The following is a 20,956-nucleotide window of genomic DNA, read 5'->3' as shown; positions in this document are numbered from 1 at the left end:
TTCCAATGGGCCTGCAAATTTATGTCTTTAAAAAGTAAGGATTGAAGTACAACAAAATGTTAACTTTAGTTGGATTTAGGAAGTGGATATGTGGATTTGTTTTCTTTTTCTCTGTACTTTCCCACCTATTTGACATAATTCCTGAAGACAATTCTTATGAAAATGATTTTCTTAAAAGACAGCTTTCATTTGGCAGATCAAGGAGAATGGGTTTGGGATCAGCGGGAGGAATTGCTCTGGCACAATGAGAGTCTTTTCTGAATGGAGGAACCCTGTGGGAAGGCTGGCATTCCCCATGCTCAGATGCAGTGAGAGAAGCTGGACCCGCCTGACTGCCAAACAATGATGCAGGTGTGTCTCTTGCTCCTGTGGCAGCTGAGATGGAAGATGAGTGAGACATCTCAGATCTCAGCAGATCTCTGGATCTGTCAACTCTGACAGAAACTGATGTGTTCCTTTAAGCTATCAGTTACTTAGCATACTTCTAAAACACAATGAATTTAGAATTGCTGAATGTATAATCTCCTCATCCTAGGATAATCCTGGATCCAGGCTCGGCGCTCACTGGTACCCTTGAGTCCGCTAATGCCTTTATTTTAGAACTGCTAAAAAGAAGTACCCCATTATATATGAAGGATGTTCTAAACAGTGGCACAGCACAGATTCAAAATGAGATTGATGAAGAAGCAGTGAGGCTTCCTTAGACTGCTGGGTGGGCATCATGACAGACAAAGAACCCCTTAGCTATAACATATCCCTGGGGCGGATCTCAGGACATGATCCCAGGAAGGCAAGGAGCCCCCGCCCTTGAGACAGACCCTGCCTTATATACTCAGAATGCAGCTTTGCTCCTGTTTGAATGCTAGAGGGAACATAACGGGTGGGGTTTATCAACCAGCTGCTCTCAGTGGCTGGGGAAGAGCAAATGAACTATTTTATAGAGCAGATGTGGTCCAGGAGACTAGATAATTAAACATTAATTGATATTAATATAGCTGGTCAGCCTCACCAGGCACTGGGCCAGGCTCTGACACAACTTGGTCACAGGACAACCCCGACCCATGGTGTCTCCTGGGAAACTCCAATCCTAAAGAGACCTGGCTACAAATTGATATTAACTATGGAACACAATCCCCTCCAAATCTATCCCTGAAGGGAGTGTTTATCTCGGGTTCAGACACCTATTTGACGGTGTGTCATCAGTTAATTTAGAGGGACAACCTATTAATCAGAAGTGAATTTAACTGCACTGAGACACTTACTTCTGCGTCTCTTGAGCCTGGTACATTCAGTAATGCACAATTTTTTTCCCACCATTAACCATGGGTTTGGTGTGTCTTTTAGCAATGGAAATGCTATTAGCTACTGATATCCCTGAAGCAGAGCATACGAAAGAAAATACATTTGAATTCAATCACTGGAAAGGATGCTTCCCCCTTCATGATGAATAATCTCGGGAATATTTTTGATATCAGACTGAAGAATAAAGAGCAAGATAAGACTGGGTTAATGGAGCAAAGGATACAGTGTATTCAAATAGACTACATAAAAGCTGTGAGCTCACTGAATTCTGTTCATGGGCTGTAAAAATGAGCTATCATTTTGGCTGAGAAATCACAATATGGAATTCTCTGCTCTACATATTCACTCGAGATGATTCCCTGCTTCTTTAATGCAAGCTGATGAATTTCATTTATCCATTAACTAACTCATTCAATCAGAAAACAACTCCTCATGTGCTTTGAGAAGTAATTAACCCTTGGCAGGACAGGATACCCCAAGTTTGGCAGTCACATTTGCACCTGGGTATCTTAACGACCTCCTAAAGGCTGTATATCCCACCAACCCCCAAGGTGGCATGAACTATGTGTCTTAAGAAAAAAATATGTCCAAAAAAAGAAAGAAAATTACAATTCAGTTCTCAGTGAAAAAGTACTGGGTAGTCAGGTTTTCTTTTGCTCCTGCATTGGCATTGGGAATCTATGTCTTTGTGCTGTTTGACATAATACAAAATTGACCTTGGCTTTGGAAAGAGTAAGGTTTCCCTGGTGGCTCAGATGGTAAGGAATCAACTTGCAATGCAGGAGACCTTGGGCTTGATCCCTGGGTCAGGAAGATCCCCTGGAGAAGAAAATGGCAACCCACTCCTGTATTCTTGCCTGGAACATTCCACAGACAGAGGAGCCCGGCGGGCTACAGTCTATGGGGTCACAAAGAGTTGGACATGACTCAGTGACTAACACTTCCACATTTTGGAAAGAGCAAGATCAAATGAGGGACTCCGGGGACCTACACACATGTTAGCAGCTTATGGGATGCCTCCTGGTGGCCTGAGAATGGGATGGATCTCACTGAAGACGTCTGTGCTGTGAGGGACTTACTGTCATATTCCTGTAACAGCTCCACTGCCGTCAAGAGAACAGCTCTGTGCTCTGGGTCCCTGATATTTAACTCGTCCAAGTCCTCCTCCTCCAGGAGCTTAAAGGTGTCCAGATCTTCATAGCCATTGAACAGGAAAGTGGGCATGTGCTCCTGGGAGGGACACAAGACAGAGGAGAGTCAGCAGCTTGGCCACGTGGCCCACGACCAACAACCAGTCTCAAACCCCTAAACTCTTTTTCCATAGTCACTTTTATGCTAATTCAAAAATTAATGAGTATCTTTCTAACAGTCTGTACCCCCCAGTTCTACAGCTCAGTGGGCAAGCGGGGCACTTCACTAACCATGGGTTAAGAAGGTGGACACTCAAAGCTGAGATGGACTCCACTGGCCTGCATTTTAATTGTGCCCTTGCTGTGAACTAATGCCTGCAATGCCACCCAGCGTGCTGTGGAGGAGACACCTCTTTCATCTGGAGCCACTGAAATCCAGCTCAGAGAGACCTGTGACTTCCCCAAGAGCAAGATAGCTTTGCAAGGAGGAAACAGGTCACACCATGTAGACCCGCCCTACTAGATGCTGGGAGTAATGGTGGGGGGTGGCGGGGTGGGCAGGGACAATCCTCAAGACCTCTGTGAGGCCAATCAGGATGCTAGGAGCTTGTGCTTACTGCCTTTCCTGGTAGTGGCTTGAAGCTCACAGCTCTTTGAAAGTTGCTCTTTGGACTAGGAGGTAATTTCAACCTGGAGTTTACACTATCACCCTCAAGGGAGGTCAAGGATAGTGTTATGGTGCTGGTAATACTACTTCTATAGGATGATGGTACTCATCATGGACATGGGCTGTCCTTCTGGGACGACACAGATCCCTTGCTTGCTTAGTTTAGGAGAAGGTAATGTGGGGTTGGGGGCCAGAACAGGACGGAACTGACTTTGAGGTTGATCCGATCCAGGAGGTCCTCCACCGACTTGGGCTGGGGGGGTCTCCCTTTCCTCCTCCTCCTGGTGGCACGTTTGGGCTTCTCCTCTTCCTCGTTGAGCACGTCCACGTAGATGAATTTGAACGTGCCCACCTTGTTGTTCAGCAGGCCCATCCAGGTGCCCATGGGGGGTTTGCTGATTATATCAATGATGTCTCCTTTCTGTGGCCCAGGGAAGAAGGATCTTTCCATTAGGTACATTTCCAAGCATGAACCATCAATCCATCAGAAGTGCCAATCATGTGATGTGAAGACACCATGAAGCCTAGAATCAGGGCTCCACAAGTCACCTGATGTGACTAGGAGTCTGGCAGAGACCACAGAGAGAACTCCTGATTGTGCAGGATCCCACAGAGGCCCAAGATCCCATCCCCTCCACCATCCTGCCCCAGAGGATGGTGGCTCAAGGTATCCACCAGGGCTCATGGGTGGGTGGACATCTGGCTCTCTGAATACCGTGCCCTTACCCAGAGAGCTCCTATTTCTTGGAGAAAAAATTCCCACCAATCAGAGGTCAGTGGCAACCCCTGGTCTATACTCGCTTCATACATTTTGTGAAATCCCATCTGCTCCGTAAGGATGTCACTGATCACATAAGAGAACTCAGTCGTGTCCTTTCAGTTGGCCAAAGCACTGAGACTGGGAGGGAAGGGCAGTGGGAATTCTAGAGGGAAGCTGGGGTCAGAGGACAGGGCCAGCGTGGTGATAAGACAGAATTAACACGAGACCTGCCTCTATCCCCAAAGGCTGGCTGGTTCTCTAGTTTTCACTGCAGAAGAGACCAATTTATCAAAGGAGCAGATGCGCTGACCAGTCTGCACCACAAGAGCCCAGCATTCAACACCAAGGAGACAAGAACAGCTCCTAAAGCCACAAGGCACCCGGGGTGACCGCTCTGAGGTCAAGGAAACACACACCTTGAGCTTGAGCGAGTCCGTGTCATAGGGGCTGGGTGTGAAGTCGGTGTGCACCCTGGCGCGCCCGCAGAACGGGCCCCGGTACGGGGGCTCCTCGTCATCACCATCTTCCGACTTGACACTCTCCCTATTGCTGGTCGAGGAATCGGTGGTGCTCACTGTCTGACCACCTGCAGGGAAAATACGCAGAACTTGGGTCAATGCAGATTTCCCTCACAGCCAAGCTGGCGACTCTGAAAGCATCTTAGACTTGGAAGGTAGGGGCCAGAGGAGGCAGTCATGAGCCACAGTCACGTAGGGACCTGAGCAGAGGCCAGGGGACGGTCTGCGTTTTCTGAGTGTTCTCCCTAATTGAGCCCCTAATTGGAGAGGGGACTCCAGCAAGTTATCTTTATGACCAGGGAAGCCAGGTGACATGGAAACTCTCTGATAGAGGACACCAACTTTAACCCTCATAGCCTCCCATTTGTCAGGCATACTGTTTTGACCCCATGTTACAGATGAGAAGCTCAAAGAGGTCAAGTAACTTGCCCAAAGCCAAATGCTTTTTAAGTCATGGGTTTAAATTTGGTCTCTTCCCCCATAACGCTCAGCCAACACCACCACTGGGTAAGGAGTGGTTGAACAGTGTTTGTTTCAGGGACATTTGTCATTCTCCTCTCATCTTCTTTTTTTCCCCCTGATTCTTAGTTGACTAAAACTAAGATTACTAATAAAGTTTTAATCAACATTTTGTATTCATAAAAGTTAAGAAGACATTAGCTTTCTTTGTCAAACCACAAGAGAATTATAGGGATGTCCCACTACACCAAATGCATCAGGGAAAAAGAATGTCACATTAGTGTGCTGAATTCTGCACTAAAACATTTTTTTGATTAAAGATTGCTGATTGGAGAGAAGTATTTGTCTTCTCTTTTACTAAACCCCCACTAACATGATAATAAAGGGACTGGATTCACCATGACAAAGACCATGGCAGAGGGCAATGAACTGATGAGAAATGTCTACCAAAATCTCTAAGACAAAAAGTGGTCAGAAGATCGCTGGTTGCTACTGCAGGTGGAACATGAGCCCAGAGGTCAGGAAAGCAACGTGTGCCCTGCAGAACCCTGGTCATCTCCCTTTATTCTGCTGGTCATTGCCATCACTGTTTCCCCCTTGGCTTCCTCCCTTCGGTCTCCATATCTTCCGCTAACATGCTTTCTCTCTCTCCCCTGCAACCAAAATCATTACCCTCCTGTTTATGCTACTGCTAGACATCGGCTACTAAACAAATAGGACTCTAGGGCCAGGTATTTTTCAGGTCTGTCTCTGTAACAGCACCCTAAGGCTAAGAACTTGGTCTTATTTATCTTTAAATTGCCTGAACCTGACACTCAGCAAAAGTCTGACTTAGACTCCAAGGAAATCATCTACGACTGCAAACTGGACGTACTCATCGAGCTTTGACCGCTCAGAGAACTCCGCAGACTCTCCACAGAACCTCCGGCTTTGAGCTTGGGCTTGTCCATGTGTTCGCTGTCAGGTTGAGAGGACGGAGGGGAGCCTGGCATCCCATCAAGGCCTGAATCCTGAAATGAGTTTCGACAAAATTACATTTTGTCAGAGGGGATGGGTATCTTTTTGTAATGCACAGCTGTTTAGCAACGAAATCAATCGAATTCATCTTTATACGCATGTCTGATGCTTTACCCAAAATACACCTTCTTTTTCATCGATATCCTGCTTCCTCTTCAAGTTGGAGCTCCCGTAACTATTAATTAAGCACTCAAAAAGTATTTTCCACGCTCAAATAGATGTTCTTGAAAAAAAACTCTACCTTGGAGACAAAACATTTCGTTAAAGACTTAGAGACTCTTTGCATACTCCCTGGTTCAGTAATAAAGTGTATTATAGCTCAGTCATGTCCAGCTCTTTGCAACCCCATGGACTGCAGCCCACCAGGCTCCTCTGTCCACGGAATTCTCCAGGCAAGAATACTGGAGTGGGTGGCCATTCCCTTCTCTAGGGGATCTTCTTGACCCAGGGATCGAACCTGGATATCCCACATCACAGGCATTTTTTTTTTTACCAACTAAGCCACAAAGCTGGACCTCAAATGTAGATCAAATACAATCCACTAGTGATGTAGTATCCAGAAGTACTATCAGAAAATATTTTATCTTTTTTTCTATTTGAAGGGAAATTTCTACACTAAAAAAAAAGTGTATTCCTTGTTTTTGTTTTTAAAAAAAGAGACCAGATTTTTATATTTCTATTTACACATATTACTGAAATTAGTTAATAAAATACCCACTTAGGACCCAGATACACAGTTGACCCTTGAACAACATAGGACTTAGGGGTGCTGACCCAACTTGCAGTCAGCTCTCTTTATCTGTATTTCCACATTTGTGGATTCAAACAACCACAGGTTGTATAGTACTATAGTGTTTACTACTGAGAAAAATCCACCCGTGAGCTGACCTGTGCAGTTCAAACCTGTGTTGTTCAAAGGTCAACCGTACCTCAAACATACCATTTTTCTGTCTATAATACAGCTTCCATAAGTCACCCTACGGGTTTAGCTTCATTGACTTCTATTAGTTTGTTGTAGTAAAAAGCCGTCAAGCCTCTTTCAGATCCGGATGCTGACGGCAGTGACTGAGCAGAGCTTCTCACTTTTGGGGTGGCTCGGTATCCATTAATTTGGCAGGCCCTCATCTGCACATGTAACTGTAACATGCTCATTTGATTTGAGGTGCTATATAGACAGACCCTGTCATATTTTTAACAGTCTGCAGTCAGAACAGGGCACATTTACTTGCCCAAACAGAACACTCTCTGTCATACTACACAGCCACGTGAGCACAAAACCATCTAAACGAAACCTGTTATTTGCATAGTGCTGAATCATCAGAAGGACTCTGAGAGATTCTGCGGGGCCCTGAAAACTTTTAAGGACAATCAAAAGGGCAACTTCTGATCCAAAACACACTTCTGCTTTCCATTTAAGAAAAGTGAGCAAACAACCTCAGCAACAACAATAAAGAGAGGTGCATTATTAGGAAGTTACTGAAGCTGCAAAGGATGAATTCCTGAGGAGGTTGGTTTTCATTCTTCTTTTCTGAATCATAAAATAAACCACCTACCCAATTAAAATCTTCTAAAAATTCTTCTGGAAAAAAATCTCACATTTTGAAAAACAGCACTATGAAAAATACATCTCTGATAGTGTATGTTCACAAGGCTTTTAAAAATTATTAATTTATTCATCACATTTACTGAATACCACAGGTACTATTTCAGATGCTGGGCATATAGCGGGAACAGAGCAGACAAAAATCCTTACCAGAAGAGTTGATATATTTACTAAAAAGATGTTTTTTTAAGCCTTACAATGTTAATTTCCTTTCTCCAAAAAGCACTATAATGAGTCCTTTTTTTTTTGCTTATGTGAAATGACTGTTCTAAATAAACAGGAAAATAAAAATACAGGCATCTATATAGCAGTAAAATTACAGAGAAATGCTCAAAATTACATGAAAGCTATATGCTAATGATCCACAAAGCAAAACAAAAAACAAAAAAACCCAGGAATATGTTTACAAGAGCTTTTAGCAGATATTTCAATCTGGGGGAAAAATATCAACTAAATAATAAGTGCTTTAAATTCATGCTTTCATTGGCATGTAGTCAGTCTCATAGAAGCAATGTGCAGTCTGCCTCATTGCTGGGTAGAAACATAGACTTTCCATCACTCCCACATCCACAGGGACAAGAAATGAAAAGAATAAGGAGAACTTTCAGGGAGTCTGGAGGCAGCCAGACATCCCCTGTAGGTATAACAAGCCACAGTTTCTCAACCTGGGCACTCGCGGTATTTTGCACGGTTAATTCTTTGTCACAGGGGCCTGTCCTGCGCATTGCAAGATGCATCCTCCACACCACTCCACCCTAACCCATTGCAAAACTGTCCCCAGCCGATGCTCTGGGGTTGGCGGGGGGAGCAAAATCACCACCCCCATGAGAACCACTGTAATAAACGGAAGATGTGCAGGCTTTGTTTGAAGAACGGTGCAAGAGGCTGGGCTAGCTGGTGCTGAGTGATTCAGACACGGGTTTTAGCTCACCACGTCCACTAGAGGGCAGCAGCTGAGCAAAAAATGTCTGTTTCATTTCATAGCTAAAGCGGCATTACCTACGTATTTCAAGTTAGACAACCAGCTCACACAGGCGGACTTCAACAGACTACAGAAAAAACACTATAAAGGTGTCAGAGGAGAGTGTTTTGAAAATTTAATGGTCAGAATTATCTCAGGCCCAGCTTTCCAAGGGTCTTTATTCCTTCCACCCATAAAAAGGTCATGTTCCTAGTGATGAAATTATAGATCTGGGGGAGCAGGCGATGTCAATTCTGTGATATCTTTAATGTTTGCAGATAAAGCTATTTAGTGAACACACACACACCCCTGCAGAAACACAATTATTATGTAAGTCCTGCAGCCAGGAAACACTTTCTCAGTTTATTTCTCAGACTTGCTATGTCCTCCAAAGAACAACTTAAACTACATTTATTTGAAAAGTCAGCGTCATAAGAAAATTAGAGGATCTCTTTAAGGTTTGATTCTGGTGACGTCCATTTTAAAGAAAGGGATATTTTAGAAAATAAAATCCTTCCTTTGTTTTCTAAATTTTAGTGCTTATTTTTACTACAGAATAATCATTTCTTTACATATCTGTCTCTTTCGCTCATCCATACATAGAATACAGGACCTAATTTGTATTCCCAGCACCAAGCTGGTGCTCGGATGAACCTAAGTGCTTAATAAATATTTGCTGAATCCACTGTTTGTCTGCACAAATTAGGCATGGTCCTGGAGCCTGGTTAATGCCAATGAATGTATTTAGCACCACTGAAAATCTCAAGACAGACCATCCCCAGCTTTTCTTGTTCTGCAAAAGAAGCAAGAGGGTATTTGCTTGACTGTCACATACCTGCTCAGAGACAGAGCTGCTATATTTTTTAGACATTCTCTTCCTCATTGTCTCTTTCACGGATTTCACCTTTTTTCCAAGAGAGATTCGGGAGGCAGTGGGTGATTTGATTACTTCTTTATATACAAAATCGCCTTCTTTACCCTGCAAAACAAAATTTATTAAGTACCTTTAATCACAGAAAATGAAGCCTCCAAAACAGGTTTTATTATCCAAACCATGAATGTCCTACCTCTCAGCAAAATGTTGACATGCCCCAGGATCTCCACATTTTTCTTATGTTAACTCAGTGCTATATTATTTTTCTTTATGATTAAAAATTAAAGCTACTGACTAACTGGCTTATGTTTATTTGTTTAAAGTGGAATATGAGTTAGTTTTATTTAAACTTAGTATGATATATTCTCCTTCTGCTGCATTTTTTTCCCACCAGTTTAAATACCCAAGGGGACTGTGTTTCACCAATAAAGAATGATTTAGATGAACCAGTGTTCGCTGAATCCCAGCATGGGGAAGAAAAAAAGGATACTACTACTGAGTCACCCAAGAAAGTGGTAAGAACAAAATGGCAAATCTCAATCATTACAAGTCCATCACCTGATCAGACTTATATCATTGAAGCATTTCGTGTGGTCACCTCCTAACCATGTGTAAATTTATTTTTCCCTGAACAAGTGCAATTGCAGTCACTTCTCATTCTATTTTACCTTGGGGGTGCGGGGGGGTGGTGGGGAGACTTTCCCTTGGAGAAATAAAAAAGAAATTATACTTTTATTTTTTAAAAGATTGACCAGATAAAATTATTGGTATATGAATCAATAAAATTTGATATCCAAATAAAATAATTGTATTCTCCCAGGAAATTCTCAGACACTACAAAAATATCATAGATGGGTGCTTTAGCTGACACATGATCATAACGAATATAAAGCACAGAATCCTGATTTCACAGCTTCACGATAAAATGCACAAGGGGAAAACAAAACCATATGGAAAACTCACTGACATCCTTGGGAATCTCAGAAAGGAAAGTTGAAGGAAAACCTGTACACCACAGTGGGGGCCTGACCCCAGACTGTGATTCAGAGACAAGTCTGAAACGGCAGTAACCTTGGCTCAGAGGAGTCTGGTTTGCTTTGGCCCCAAGGGGACTGGGTTCATTTCAGGACACTCCAGATCAGGAAGTCCTAAGCTTAGCGCAGAGCTACGCACATGGCCTATGATAAGGCTGGTTTTTAGAAATGCTGGCTCATACCCTTGGAACCCAAATCACAGGGCTCTCTCCTGTGGCACTATCCACGTGTAACAGTTACATACACGTGCAACTATTGTGAACAGAAAGCATGCGAGCACCAATGGCTAAGACTGCAGAAACCAAACTCCTCTGGACTTGTGACTTGAAGAAACCTGGGAACCAAGACATTAAAGAAATGACACTGCTGCAGAGAGAGAGATGGTCATCTTTCATTCCGTATGAAACCAAAAAGAGTCTTTAAGATGGTGAAACAAGGCTTCTCTCCAAACGTGATTTAGGATCCCCAGAGGATGGTTACCTAGTATCGATTCTCAAAAATACTAAATGTGAAACTGTGTCCACCACATCACTTGAATCCAAACCTTTTCCCTCCCTTCTGATGTATACTCACCATTGGGTCCGAATTATTACTGCCAATGTGCAGAGAACGATTTGTCAAGTCAAATCCTCCAAAACTGCAGGTTCTCTGTGGAAAGGAGAAGGCAGGACAGAAATCCAGTTATGTTTAGGTCAGCCAACAGTGTACCGACCCAACACACGTCCCGTTTGCAGAATGTCACTGGATCACAAACGTGTTACAGGATGAGAGTAAGGAAAGAGAAATGATGAAAAAAAACACATGGTTCATGTTATAAGGAGACGTCATCACTCATTTTGCCCTTCCACGAGCCACTGGAACTATGCCTGTACCACAGGTTCAGAGTCCCCTTCACATGCAAAAACCAACTGGTTAAAAAAAAAAAAATATATATATATATATATACACACACAATGCAAAAATACTATATATATGTTAAGTGCTCTAAGATGCCCTGTCTCTTAGTCACAGAATTTCCCTTCTTCTCCCCTTAATATTGGCTACAGGAATAATAACGAGGGAACATGCATTAGAAAACCCATGTGCTCAAAGCAGTCTTGGAAACCCAGATCTGAAGTCCACTGAAAGCAGGCCTTTCTAACAGACTCTTGTTTTGTTTAGCTTTAAATCACTCAGATGGAGGAAAAGGTTATGTTTATAAGTAAAGTCCAATCAGGCCCAGAGGATTACTCATTCATTTCTTTCCTGACCTAGCCAAAAATGCTGATAACTCTCCCATCTAACTGCCCAACTTAATCACTTATGACTCTTTCCTCAGAGTCTCTGAAGTAAAGATATCACATTTGCCCAGAAAGAAAAAGACTGATTCTGTGACTGTCTTTGACCACACTTCTTTAATTTCAACAGGAAAACCACTGATGTTATAAAGAATGAAATCTTTACTGTCCTTCTGGTTGGTTTCAAACTTTATGGAACTGCTTATGTTTCAGTGCTTTTATATTTCTAGAATTTTGCATTCTCTGTTGCTTTTCTAGCAAAAGTGTCCCCATTCCCACCCCCTTCAACTCCCAAGTCTTTAACAAAAGGAGAAACTCAAAGCATATGAATTTTTGTTACAATCTATTATCTTCTAAAGCAATTGGTAATAAAATCTGAATGACAGATTTGGGTGCCAATATTTTATATTACTTATTTCTCAGAGAACTCTAATTAACAGCTATTAAATGGAAGAAATGAACAGAAAAGCACAACGTATACTATAAACATTGCTTATTGAAAATAAATGCACCTCAGGTATATTCTGCAGCTTCCCTGATAGCTCATTTGGTAAAGAATCTGCTTGCAATGTAGGAGACCCCAGTTCAATTCCTGGGTGGGGAAGATTCGCTGGAGAAGGGATAGGCTACCCACTCCAGTAGTCTGGCCTGGAGAATTCCATGGACTGTATAGTCCACGGGGTTGCAAAGAGTCAGACACGACTGAGCAACTTTCACTTTCAGGTATATATTAACTGAACTGAGAAAGTGGGAACATCCAGGAAGGAAAATGCCTAGGTTTTTAGAATCACAAAGATACGGATCCAAATACTGGTTCTACCACTTAACTTGTTGTGGGACCCACAGGTAAAGTACTTAAACTGTCTGAGCTGTGGTTTTTCCATTGGTAAAATACTGTCTATACCCTACATTTGAGACGTTTAGCACACTGTCTGGCACAAAGCAGATGCTCCCTAGTGTCTCAGCAGTAAAGAATCTGCCTGCAATGCAGAAGACAGGGGTTTGATCCCTGGTTTGGGAAGAGATTCTCCAGCATCCCTGGAGAAGGAAATGGCAACTCCCTCCAGTATTCTTGTCTAGAGAATCCCATGGACAGAAAAGCCTGGTGGGCTACAGTACATGGGCTCTCAAAGAGTTGGACACGACTGAATGACTAAACCACCGACCACCAACACCACGCTGAGAACATGGTAGCTTGTCCTGGCAACTGTTGTACTGAAGTCGAGGTTTAGTCAACATTCTAAATATGCGAGTGAAGAACTAGAGCTTAGTTCTGGGCCTTATATTCTGCAATCTTCAACTGTAAAACCATAGCAATCTTAAGAATGGACCCAAAAATGAGCAACAGCTGGTATGACAGAAACAAAGGCCGGGAGAAGAGAGTGCTACAGGAGGCATTTCAGGGTAACCAACATCCAGGGTATCACATAACTGTTCTCCTTCGTCAAAGCTGTGCTGCTATTTTAAATGGTCTACCATGGACACGACTTCCAATAGACATTACTTTCATTTTATATGAATATCAATGGACAATGTGATTTCCCTTACAGTCAACTTACTTGGACCTGTATCTGTTCTATAAAAAGAGACAGTATCTCTGTAAACAACATCACCACCAAATCCCCTCATCTGCGAGCAATGTCATGACCATCTCTCAAGGCTGATTTTTAACTTTAACTTTCCCTTCCCAGCGTATAGTGCCAAATGCATTTTCTCATTTCTGCAAAGGCAGTCATTTTATTCCAGTCACTTTCCTGTGACTCAGGGCTCCACAGACACAGTATGGCGTCCAGATGCCTCATCATTTTATGTTTCTCATGCTCCCCTGCTTTGAATTCCAATGCTGACTACACCACTGAGCCCAGCATGTTATTTCTGATGCACATGAAATAACTGACAAAGAATTTATGTGGAAACTATAACTGCAATAAATTAGAAGCTTATTTATGTCTTCATATGCCTGCTGCATGCATTTTTTCCTAAAATAAGAAGTTTAGAGGAAAGAGTGGACTGGTTTTCTTAACTGCCAACTAAAACTTCTCCCAGTGATAGGCTAAGATATTTGGAACTGATTCTTCTGTATGAAGGATGAACCAAATATAACAACACTGCTTGAACTCATCTATAACTTTTTCTATTATATCAAGTAGTTCTTGAAGCATCACTCTTTCAACAGAGAAAACAGAAGAGTAAAAGAAAGTAAACCAATCTTTTACTTCAGTGGTCTACATAAATAAAGCTTACATGAAGTTTTTCAAGTTCAAACACCTCCTGTACAGAAATTACAAGAAAATTTTAGACAGATGCTTGTGGATGAGGAGAGCCAGTCAATGGAATGGTCATGCAGTTGAAAACATGTTTTGGGGGGAGGTTGGATTTTTTTTTAAATGGACAAAATTCCAAAATGTCATGCATGTCTGTTCCCCCAAACAAAATTGGATGACCAAATAAAAAGCAAGACAAATGACCGTTTCCAGTGAGTACAAAGCATTGTCATTTCCCTGAGGTTTCATCAAGCAAATATGGCATATTTTGAAAGACAAAAAGATCAAGGTTGAAGAGTAAAGGAAAGTATACTTTTGAATAAAATCAAAGAGAGATATGACAAGAAGAATGGAAAAGACTTAAGTGAACCAAGCAAAGAAATTATCTTAACCTCTTAAAAACAAAAATGAAAACCCTTCTTCTGTTGTTAAAATATTTAACAATAGGGGTTAAAGCCTGCGCTTCTACTGCAGGGGGCATGGGTTTGATCCCAGGTTGGGGAACTAAGACTCCATATGCCACACAGCGTGGCCACAAACAACAGAAAAAACAAAAACACTAATACTTCCCTATGTTCTCTGAATAATTAAATTTTGTTTTCTTGACTGTACAACTACAAGAAACAGTATGTTCAAATTTCTAATTTAGCACTGAACATATATTTCAGCGAGTGTTAAAACTGTGCAGTACTGCCTCAAGCTCACAGTATTCAAAAAATACCCAGTATCAGGTTGACGCTGGGGACAGAGGTTACAGAGTGCCACTTTTACAAGCGGCGGAGTCAATACATGAAAACAAGCTTGTGCAACTGCCCATACTCAATGTCGATGAAGAATTAATCACTGGCCCACCAATGGCACCAATCTTAGAAATACAACTTCTAGACAGAAGGTTCTGATGAAGTTGTATCATCAACAAACAATATAAATAATATAAGGGATATATGAGCAACTCAAGTCACTCAATTGGAAAACTCCTCCTTATTATGTGATTTAAACTCACAGGGGTGAGCCATCAATTCACAGAGAAGTGGATCCGATCTGTCAAGGTACAGAGGCAAATAAACTAGGTAGAACACCCCTGAAGGTAAAAAAAAAAAAACCAACCAAAAAACAAAACCCAAACAAATTATACCAAAACTGGGCGGCCACAAGTATTTTCCAAAAGATCTGTCGGTCAGAACTGAAGGGGTGATAACAAGAAATAGTAACAAAGAACTATTACTTTACAACAAAAACAAAATCAACCGCAACTGCTGCCAAGACAGAGAACCAGAACAAAAGCTGTTACTGATAAAATTATAAGTGTTGCAAGATTTATAAGAAGGTGAAAAAAATGGAAAGTAAGACCTAGCAAGAAAGTCAACACATGGGGATATTTGGAAGACCTAAGGGCTGGTATGGATGTAAGCATTCTATAAGGATGGCACTCCCCACAAAAGCAGAACTTCATTGAATGAATTTAGATTACAGTAACCACCCTGGGAAGTACATCTTACAAATGTCAAGAACTCTGGGCGAAGCCACCATGGGAGGCAGCAATATAGTCTACTCCTTCAGACCTTTGAGAGGGGACAAGCCAGCAGCCCCAAGTGGATTAAGTGGGGCGCCGGGGGCCACAAGCCCACAGTTCAGCCTCATCCTGTGCCATTTTTTACAGGCCCTTGTGCAAACAAAAAGTTGAGCAGGAATTTCCATGGGGAAATACTTATATTCTCCAGTTCAATATAAGTCTTGCCCTAAAAATAAATTTCACCAGGTCTCTAACAATCCAGTAATGAAATTGAAGACTGTTTTCTTATTTGAAAGTCAGTACTTTATTATTCCTTGCTAGGTGCAGAAGAATCTATGGGGCAGCGGAAGACATTTCCAAATGCTGACCCTTTTGTTTAAAAAGATAAGCACATCGAATATACTTAAGTAAAACAAAAGAGTTCTAATTTTTCTTTCCTTTAGATTGGAGAACTTTGCCTTTGTCCCCCAGACATAAATGTATTTCACAACGTTTTTTAAATTGGTGAAAATGGTGATGCCAGTCTACTGTGAGCTAGTTCTTACTGTTCTAATTAACTGGAGAAGAGACACCTCCTGGAGGGCAAAACTTCCTTCTGTTTTAAATCAGCTTCTTGCGGTCAAGTGGCAGGATGGCAGGGACTCAAGGCAGCCACTTCTAGAAGGCAGAGCCCCACCCTGTACTCTGAGCCCTTCTCTGAATCAGTTTCAATGTTTAGTTTTAAGGCTTCCCTGGTGGCTCAGACGGCAAAGAATCGCCTGCAATGCGGGAGACCGGGGTTCGATCCCTGGGTTGGGAAGATTCCCCTGGAGAAGAGAACGGCCATCCACTCCCGTATTCCGGCCTGGAGGATCCCACGGACTGTATCGTCAGCCCATGGGGTCGCAAAGAGTCGGGCACGACTGAGCGACTTGCATTAAAAATCCAACAGCTTCAGCGGGCAAGAGGGCAGATGAGAAAGAAGGGAGGAGGCATTCCTTGAAGAGAAGTGGGGTTAGGAATGGAGGTGATGGAGCAAGGGACCAGGAGGCGAGGGGGAGGGAGCCAGGCTCCCGGCAAGAGAGGCCATAACGCTTGACTGAACGTCACAGAAATGACAAGGCCGTCCCCGTGACCGTCTGGGTGACTCACGGACTTCTGGTGGATTCTCAAGAGAACCCTCTTAGTACAGCGGTCCACCGTGGCGGCCCACTTCCTCTTGGCCTCCTCCTCCTCCTCCAGCAAGCACCGCCTCAGGTCCTGCTTCTCGGCCTTGCTCAGGGTCCTGTCCGAGGCAGGACGCACGAGCTGGGTCAGGTTCAGGTGGCTATAGAGGCTGCGCTCCACCACGTAGGTGACGTTGAACTCGCTGACCGCGGGGCGCCCGCGCGCCCTCCGCGCGGGGCCGCCGCAGCCCCCGGCCGCTTTGGGTTTCTGCCGGAGCAGCTGCAGGTCGCAGGTGGCGCTGTGGACGCCCTTCCTGGAGAGGCGCTGGCAGAGGAACGCTCTGGAACACGAGTGGTTAGCGTCCGTCTTCTTCAAGCGGATCTGCTTCCGGACACTCTGCACCTCCTCCAGGGACGCCAGGAGGTGGTGTCGCCGCCGGTGGCTGTCATAGAGGCAGAGACCATCGGTACTTACCCCGTGGCTCAGGGACCCGAGCCCCTTCTTCATCTCCCCCTCGGTGAGGGAGCGGGACACCTTCTGGGCCTTGTCGTCTTCCGGGTACGAGAAGAATGTCCCCATCTTCTTGGCGGGCTTGATGAGGCCCCGGCTGTCTCCTTTGCTGAAGGTTTTGACCAGTTTGCGGCCGGCACCCCAGGTGTCCAGGCTACTGGATGATGGAGACGTCGTGAGAGAGTCTGAGTCATCTTCTGGGGGTTTCTCAGGAGAAGCATCAAAGAAAAAGGGCTTCTTGTGCACACCGGAGTACAGGGCGGACCTTTCATCTGGGACTGGGGAATTCTCAAACACCTGTTCCTCCCCGCCTGGAGGGAAACACACACACACACGGTCAGGGGCTCCTGTCAACACACCCTTGCATTCTTTCACAGACTTGTCTTTAGATCCCCCAACCCCCGCAAAAAAGCTGCTAGTCCATCCAGCCAGCACAGCCAGTACAACCCCCTTCCATAACCACTTACCTCCCATAAACCTGGTTCCCACTTACATAAATGCAGATAAAAAAGAAAATAAACTGAGCAAATAAATGGTTTCATGCAAGCTTCATGTTAAAAGGTTTCAGATGTGTTTTCTCCTCCTCCTCCTCTCAGTGTCTTTGTAGACCAGACACCTTTACAGACCTATTAAAAATGCCACTTGGAAACTCTAAGCCCATCCATAACACAATATTCCTTAGCATTCAATGATCATTATCCTCCCCAGTTTGTCAGGGCAGTCCTCGGAAGCTAAGAATCGGAATCGTTCTCCCTTCTGAAAGGTGCTCCTGTTGATCTGGTTGGCTTTTTACAGTCAAGAGTGTGATGAGTGCCATGTGGCTGACAGTGATTTTTTTTATTGGTACACGTGCCGTTTAAGTAATTAAATCACCAAGGGAGAAGTCAGGGTGAAGAAGCACCATAAAGGGTCGTAGACTGCAAAGGCAACTGACAAATGGTCCCCGCTTGACAGGCTGAACACTAAAAGCTGGGGAACGGGATGATCCAAGCCAGGCATTCCCATCGACGCAGGCCCTGCTACAAAGCGGCAAGGGCGTTTAAGGGCCTGGACACGCAGGCAGCCTCATGGAGTGTTCCATTTCATCTCAAGGATTCCAGCTCTGGAAGCCTTCACTGGAACCAGGTATCCAGCCAAGCCTTTCAGAGCCCAGTGGAAAGGTTTGGACTTGCTGGCAGGAAAACTGAGTTCTTTTCTGCATGTGTTATGTGAACAGATGTGAGAAAAGAAATAGGTCAAACTCTGGGTGTAGTGATCCTAACTGGCTCTTGTCCCTTTAATTATCGATATAAGGAAACTTTTGAGCACTGAGGCTTCCTGCCAGCTGAACTGTGAAGAGGAAAAAATACCAAGTTCCTTGGAACAGAAGGATGGCACTAAATATACCAGCTGGGACTAGGGTGCCAGTGTGTGGCTAAATGTCAGTGATAAAGGAAAAGGACAGCTCTCTCCAGAGGAGGGGAAAGATGAGCGACTGGTAACAGGCCTTTAAAGTTCCAAAAGTTTCTTAAATTAACTGATGGGAATTACAGTTACAAATATAAAGAGAAAAAAAGCACGGCTGCTATTAAATACAGCCCAAGACTGACTTTGAGGTCAAGGAGATAGTGGTGGGGAGAGACTCAAAACTATGTCCGGTTCAAAGTTCTCCATAATCTACAGCATAAATATATTCACTGGAGAATTACTCTTGGATCTTTCAAGGAAGTTTAAAACCCAGGGCCCTGGTTCTGATGGACACTGGCTAGATTAGAATGCTTCCTGCTCCCTCCTCAGGACACCTGACTAATATGTTGTTGGAAGTAAAATATGGCAACCTCTTCCAGATACAATCTACCCTTCACTTCCAGGGGTGAAGTGACGGGGTTGAAAGACACAGCCTAGGGACAGGGGCAGCCCGACAGTAGACTTCTCCCTAAAAATAGTCCAATAACGGATCATGGCTTCCACATTTAGACCATGTGTCCACGGAGGTGTGCAAAGGTCCTTAAGGTCTTAAGGGGATTTGGGGAAGTTAAGGACCTATCACTCAGAACAGTTCTGGAAATTTTCTAGATTCTGTATTTGGGGTTGTCATCAGAGATTCCAATACTTCCGTGTCACATATGAGTTTGGAAGCAGCTGGTTCACACATGCCCATGACATAAGTAGCTCCACTTCCTGGTTCTGGCACGTCAGCATCTGGTAAAGAGTTTGCAGGGAAACAGGGCAAACAGTCCCAAAGAGGACACCTTAGCCTGTGCTACGGGCAGTCCCCATGTGCTATGGGTTCTTCCATCCTTGCCAGACCCAAGGCCTGGAATCCCAGTTCGTACTGGAGTCCCTGGGGTTTAGGGTATTACTTCTCCCATTCACCTCTGACTTGAAAGTACAACTATCTTACTGGAAAAACAACAATCAAGATGTGCTCAACCTCATCATCATCTGGGGTATGAATTGCTTCTTGCTCAGCTGAGATGAGAGTAGGTCATTTTGACAGCAGGAAGGAGATAGGGTATGAGATGACTTAAAGCCCAAAATACAGATTCTAGCTCTGGCCATGCCACCTACTGTCTCCACCACCATGTACAACTACTTCAGCTGTTTCCTCACCTGTCATAATGCCTACCTATATTTATTTTATTTTAATGGCCATGCCATGAAGCTTGCAGGATCTTAGTTCCCCGACCAGGGATTCAACCTGGACCACAGCAGTGGAAAGTGCCAAGTCCTAATCACTGGACCACCAGGGAATTCCCAAGGCCTACCTATTTAGTAATATCTATTATAAGGATATTGGAGGATAAAATTAAATGAAAAGAGATAGGTAAAGGTACTTTGTATGCTGAACAACACTGTACAAAAGCTAGTGATTCATTAGCAGGTTACAGGTGAACTGGAGTAATGAAGGAAGGGAAAAGACACAAAAATGACCGGATAAAGGTCTCTGCCCTGGCCTGCAACTCACATTGTCTGGGGTTACCCACGCACCAGATAAGGACTCACTACTCTAGTTACAAAAGTCTGAGTGATGAATTGTAACTCTCCGGGCTTTTCCAAGACTCCAAAGCTGGGGAGTGAGAGATGGGGTGGGAGCAGAGAGCACACCCAGGATCTAGAGGAGTCAGGCTGCTCAGACTTAATTCCAGGGCTCTGTCCAGCTGGCTCGGTGACCATGAGTACATTACTTCCCCTCTTTGTGTCCATCTGAGTTTCCTCATTTCACAAATGAGGGCAGCATCAGTGTCTGCCTCTGGTGACTATTCTGAAGATGACATATTACAAGGAGCTGTAAGATGACATGTAAAAATCGGAAGTGTTTAGGAAAGTGGCTGGCACACAGAAGGCTCTCAGGAAATGCTTGTTATTATTCAGAAAACTTAGCATTGACACAGGCATGCGGAAATCAAAAGGATCCACTCTTTGAAGGTCCAGGGGCGGAAGGAGGGAGTGTGGGGACTATGAATCTCTCCAGCTTCGCAAAGAAGGTGCCTGGGTGGCCTCTGTGTACCAGCATGAGCTCTCTTGCTAACAAGGAAGAGTTCCACCACGCAGAGCACGGAGGAATTTCCAATCTAGCACAGTGGTGTTGGAGGCAGACTGCAGCGGATGCCCTGAACTGTACACACACCTGGGGCCTCTCCTGGTGACAGCAGCAAGCCTGGTCAATAGCACCCCGGACGCTGGACCCCAGAACTGCCACTTGGGATTAAACTCATCAAAGCCATCTTGCATCTACGACATCTAATTCATGCCCAGATGAATCAAAGTTCAATGCTGTAAGTCCATAGAGTTATTACCTTTTACCCTATAGCGACCTCTTTTGGTACACTTTCCCTTTTTCTCATTTATGGCTCTCAGAGATAGCTGAATTGATTGATTCTGACATAAACACACAAATGAGAATATTTCTGTGCTTTTATGAGCCCCAACACACATGAC

General features: G+C 43.9%; 1 protein-coding gene across 6 annotated transcripts in view; it reads right to left on the bottom strand.

Moving 5' to 3' along the window:
* The window catches only part of SASH1 (SAM and SH3 domain containing 1), a 983,107-nt gene that overhangs the window by 14,399 nt on the left and 947,752 nt on the right, over positions 1 to 20,956 (bottom strand). For all 6 annotated transcript variants that reach the window (XM_043457237.1, XM_043457239.1, XM_043457238.1 and 3 more), the window contains 7 exons: positions 17,000 to 17,346; positions 10,899 to 10,973; positions 9,253 to 9,396; positions 5,711 to 5,846; positions 4,276 to 4,445; positions 3,311 to 3,520; positions 2,382 to 2,532 (listed from right to left, as the gene is read on the bottom strand). In XM_043457237.1, the coding sequence (XP_043313172.1) occupies positions 2,382 to 2,532; positions 3,311 to 3,520; positions 4,276 to 4,445; positions 5,711 to 5,846; positions 9,253 to 9,396; positions 10,899 to 10,973; positions 17,000 to 17,346 (1,233 nt within the window). The remainder of the gene's footprint in view (positions 1 to 2,381; positions 2,533 to 3,310; positions 3,521 to 4,275; positions 4,446 to 5,710; positions 5,847 to 9,252; positions 9,397 to 10,898; positions 10,974 to 16,999; positions 17,347 to 20,956) is intronic.

This window comes from Cervus canadensis, chromosome 33 (genome assembly GCF_019320065.1).
Source record: "Cervus canadensis isolate Bull #8, Minnesota chromosome 33, ASM1932006v1, whole genome shotgun sequence".
Lineage (NCBI taxonomy): Eukaryota > Metazoa > Chordata > Mammalia > Artiodactyla > Cervidae > Cervus > Cervus canadensis.
Note: the sequence above shows the minus strand (reverse complement) of the source record. Positions and strands in the feature narration are given on the sequence as shown.